Source organism: Colobus angolensis, unplaced genomic scaffold (assembly GCF_000951035.1).
Source record: "Colobus angolensis palliatus isolate OR3802 unplaced genomic scaffold, Cang.pa_1.0 Scaffold190, whole genome shotgun sequence".
NCBI lineage: Eukaryota > Metazoa > Chordata > Mammalia > Primates > Cercopithecidae > Colobus > Colobus angolensis.
Window position 1 is genome coordinate 756,820 of NW_012115044.1, and position 4,920 is coordinate 761,739.

The 4,920-nt window shown below is 36.0% G+C and overlaps 1 protein-coding gene across 1 annotated transcript in view; it reads left to right on the forward strand.

Annotated features, from left to right (window-relative positions):
• Positions 1-4,920, forward strand: part of ATP6V1A (ATPase, H+ transporting, lysosomal 70kDa, V1 subunit A) — a 79,447-nt gene that overhangs the window by 34,305 nt on the left and 40,222 nt on the right. Inside the window, exons 3-4 of the mRNA XM_011940660.1 lie at positions 2,700-2,914; positions 3,173-3,310. Coding sequence (XP_011796050.1) covers positions 2,700-2,914; positions 3,173-3,310 — 353 coding nt within the window. The remainder of the gene's footprint in view (positions 1-2,699; positions 2,915-3,172; positions 3,311-4,920) is intronic.

Sequence of the window (4,920 nt, forward strand, 5' to 3'; positions counted from 1 at the left end):
ACCCTGGAGGAGGGAGGTTGCAGTGAGCCAAGATTGCACCACTGCACTCCAGCCTGGGTGACAGAGTGAGACTCTGTCTCAGAAAAGAAAAAAGAAATTAAGGGTTTAAGCCAAAGGTAGAAGCAGCAAAGCAGCAACAACTAATGATATTAGAAGCATGAAATGCTGGTATTGTGAAGAGACCTGAATTACACAGGAGTACATTAAAGAAAGAGAGAAAGGTACTATGAATTAATACTCTTATTTTAAGAAATTAGTATCTTCTGAACTTTCATTGCTCTTACTGCTTCAGTAATTCATGAACTTCAGGGGGATCAACTGAACTTTTTTCTTCAGTGGGACACATACTGTAGAAGAAAGCGTAAACAGGATAACTATTGATTTGTGAGGTAAAATTCTCCAATTATGATTTCGGTTTAAAATAGTAAGTCCACAAATAAATTGGTCACCATAATAGCACTGAGTGCCATATTACATTTCAGTTTTATTACTAGGAAAGCTTTACTATTTGGTTGTCATAATTTTGGCTTTTAAACATAGTATTTATTTTCAATTTTCTATGAAAAATAAGCATAAAGGGTTAAGCCTAGTGAAGAACCACTTTTGTAGTGCTTCTATATGTATTTTACTTTGATTCTCAAAATCAGCGTTAATTATTTGAGTATTTAATCAAGATTTATTTGGTATGATGTTTTTGCCATTCTAAAACACATGCATGCAGATAACTAGTCTCGCTATAGTACTAGGTGCCAATTTAAAACAAAATCATCTAAAAATTTTAAATAAAAATAGAAGTTTTTGTCGCTATGAAATCGTGACTTATCAGAAATATTTTTTCTATTGTTACTTTTATCTTTTGTTTAATCTTTTACATGGCTTGAAGATTTAAAATAAATGAAAACATAAACAGTGACAACCCTCCTTGCCTTTGTTGTCTTGTATCTAGCCATTTATCAAAACACGTACACACTTCCATGTACACATGCAACCACATTTATAGCTCCCTTTATTTATATCCTTCTAGTTTAGTAATTACAGACATGAGCAAATACAAATATTTGTATTTTTCTTTCCTTTTTCTCTCTCTATATGTATTTGTTTTTTGTTTGTTTGTTTTTTTGAGATGGAGTCTTGCTCTGTCGCCCAGGCTGGAGTGCAGTGGCATGATCTCGGCTTACTGCAACCTCCGCCTCCCAGGTTTAACCTGTTCTCTGCCTCAGCCTCCCGAGTAGCTGGGATTACAGGTGTGTGCCACCACACCCAGCTAATTTTTTGTATTTTTAGTAGAGACGGGGTTTCACCATCTTGGCCAGGCTGGTCTTGAACTCCTGACCTCATGATCCACCCGCCTTGGCCTCCCAAGATAGCATATTATATGTACTGTTATACACCTTGCTTTTTTTCACTTAAAAGTATATGTATTCTAGAAGATAAATAGATATGTGATAAATACAGTAAAATGTTAAAGGTAGAATCTAACTGGTAGAGATTGGAAGTCCACTGTAAAATTCTTTCAACTTTGTTGTTGTTCAGAAGATATTCATAATCAGAATTGGAAATGAAAATACAATTTAGAGATATTTCTAGAGGAATTCATGATAACTCTGGTTCTTTTTTTTTACAGCCATATAATAATTCCATCATATAAATGTACCATTATTTACTTAACAATATCTTAATGATAGAAGTTTTGGTTTCTAGTCTTTGGTTGTTATAAACAGTGCTACAGTGTAAGTAGAGTAAGAATTCACAGAAGTTGGATTCCTAGGTCAAGACTTACCCATTTTGAATTTTGATAAATATTGCTAAATTGCTCTCAGGAAAAGTTGTACTGATTTTACTCCTGTCAACAAATGTGTGAGAATAAAGTGGACTCATTATGCTTATTTATATGTTTTATTCTTATTTGTATGTTTTCAAAACAACTTTATTTTTAAGATTTTAGGTTTTGTCCCAGTACTAATACCCTTATCAGGGGACTGATTCCTCAGCAGTATATGTGAAACAATGTATTAACGAGAGAGTTTTGCTTCTATTTTTAGCCCTGTGGTTTCCAAACTTTGCAGAGGCATTCTGAAAAGCTGCAGCAAACTCATGTGGTGCCAGGATATTTAAAATTTTTGAGGCAAACACAGGAATGTTAGATATATTGTCAGATACCACATGAACTAGTAGCTTGAGATAATAAACAGTTTCATTATGTTGCTGTACTGTATTTTTGTCAGTGACGTCATGTCTTTGCAAAGCTGAGTTTTTGGCAGTTGCTAAGCTACAAAAGCAAGTATAATGTGAAAATCAAAATGGAACAGGTTTCCAATCTGATTCCAAGATTGGAAAATTATATAGTTCCCCAAGGGCATATACATTCATGAGAATTATGGATATTTAGAACTGAAATTAATATGTTTTTTTTTCAACTTATGCATATATTTTTCTCAAATTGCTACTCAGTTGTTAGGACGTATATGCATATTAGGTTATTTAGACATAACTATTTAATAAATGCAAGTGTTAGATATATCTTTTGTCCTGGGACACTGAAAAAAATTACTGAAAACACTACAAATCCTGTGAACTGAGAAAGTTTGGGAACTTCTGTTTTCACTTCTTGAGTGGCATTTCCTTGTTAAACTGTGGTATTTCCTGTTAATAGTGTCTTTAAACCTTCATAGTTGGTTTTCCTTAGCTGCTGTTTTTAGCTGGTGTTTCTGTTGGAGATCCTGTACTTCGCACTGGTAAACCCCTCTCTGTAGAGCTCGGTCCTGGCATTATGGGAGCCATTTTTGATGGTATTCAAAGACCTTTGTCGGATATCAGCAGTCAGACCCAAAGCATCTACATCCCCAGAGGAGTAAACGTGTCTGCTCTTAGCAGAGATATCAAATGGGACTTTACACCTTGCAAAAACCTACGGGTATGTCTGTGTAACCAAGAATTTCTGAAGTTATTGAAAGAACATAAAATGAATGTTTAGTAAACTACATTGTACTGTTAGTCCAAATAAAAATAGACTACAGAAGCATAGTTTAAATTTTTTCTTAACTCTACTTTGTGGGATTTTAGAACTAATGTTTTATTGATAAGTCAGGTAAATGATTTAAATTATAGCAGCAGGGGCAAGTCTACTTGACATTTATTTGAAAATTAAACAGCAAATACATTTATTCCCTAGGTTGGTAGTCATATCACTGGCGGAGACATTTATGGAATTGTCAATGAGAACTCACTTATCAAACACAAAATCATGTTACCCCCACGAAACAGAGGAACTGTAACTTATATTGCTCCACCTGGGAATTACGATACCTCTGTAAGTATCATTTGAACTTTATCCTGCAGAGTGGCTATATTTTTATATGACAGCTGCCCAGTTTTAGTGCCCTAAGTTATTAAACAATTGATGTTTAATATATAAGTTTTGAGTAACTCCTATAATTTTTGAAGGTTTTTTGTTTGTTTTTAACTTGGATTCAGGGATAAAAAAGCAGAACATAGTATTTCTTTTTAAAGAAATGTGACAGTTTTCTACCATCTTAACTGATGCTACATTTATTTAAAGCCCTAATTGATTAGGCATAGAATAGACTTTGATTTTAATGGTGTATCAATATTCACATAATAATTATGTAATGGGACTGGGCGCGTAGTCTCACACCTGTAATCCCAGCACTTTGAGAGGGTGAGGTGGGCAGATCACAAGGTCAGGAGATCGAGACCAGCCTGACCAACATGGTGAAACCCCGTCTCTACTAAAAATATAAAAATTAGCCAGGCGTGGTGGCGGGCACCTGTAATCCCAGCTACTCAGGAGGCTGAGGCAGGAAAATCGCTTGAACCTGGGAGGCGGAGGTTGTAGTGAGCTGAGATTGCACCATTGCACTCCAACCTGGGCAACAGAGTGAGACTCCATCTCAAAAAAAAAAAAAAAAATTTTGTAGATGTGCGTGTGAGTTTTTCTAGTAGAGCTATTATTAGTTTTTCAAAAGAGTCCATGTCCCAGAATAGTTTTAAGAACCACTGCTCTAAGTTATTAGAAAGTAAAGATGTTCCTTTAGGTCTGTCTGTCAAAGGAAATGGTAACAGCACAGCAAAGTGATAATTGTTTGGCATCCCACCATACTACTAGCCAAACCATTTATTCCAATTTCTACTTTTAAAAGTTTTTTTATTGTTCCAAAGCCTTCACTCCATATATCATAGCAACTCTCAGAATATACCTGAATCCTACCAGGTAAGTTTGCCATGCAGAACTTGAAATGTTTGAAAAGTTTTCATGTATATTATGTAAATAAATAATCTTTGGCTTATCTGTTTATATTACACACAAAAAATATATCTGTGTGAAACTACCAGTATGTTCAATAGTAGGTTTTTATCCTTCTTATGAATATATGAGAGAGGCACGATACTGGATTTATTGGGTGTTCTAATCATTTGTGACTATTCACAGAACACTAGAGTCTTAAGTCATCAAAATAGTCTTTTGTTCTCTTCAGTGGTTACAGCCTGTGACATGGCAGGTGCAGCCATGTATGAGCTGGTGAGAGTGGGCCACAGCGAGTTGGTTGGAGAGATTATTCGATTGGAGGGTGACATGGCTACTATTCAGGTGTATGAAGAAACTTGTATCCTTTTTGGCTCAATTTCCTGCCACTTTCTATATTTCAAAATTTAAGGATTTAGGCCAGGCACAGTGCCTCACACCTGTAATCCCAGCACTTTGGGAGGCCGAGGCAGACGGATCACCTGAGGTCAGGAATTTGAGACCAGCTTGGCCAACATGGTAAAACTCCGTCTCTAATAAAAATACAAAAATTAGCTGGGCGTAGTGGCAGGCGCCTGTACTTCCAGCCACTCGGGAGACTGAGGCAGGGGAATCGCTTTAACCCTGGAGGAGGGAGCTTGCAGTGAGCTGAGATC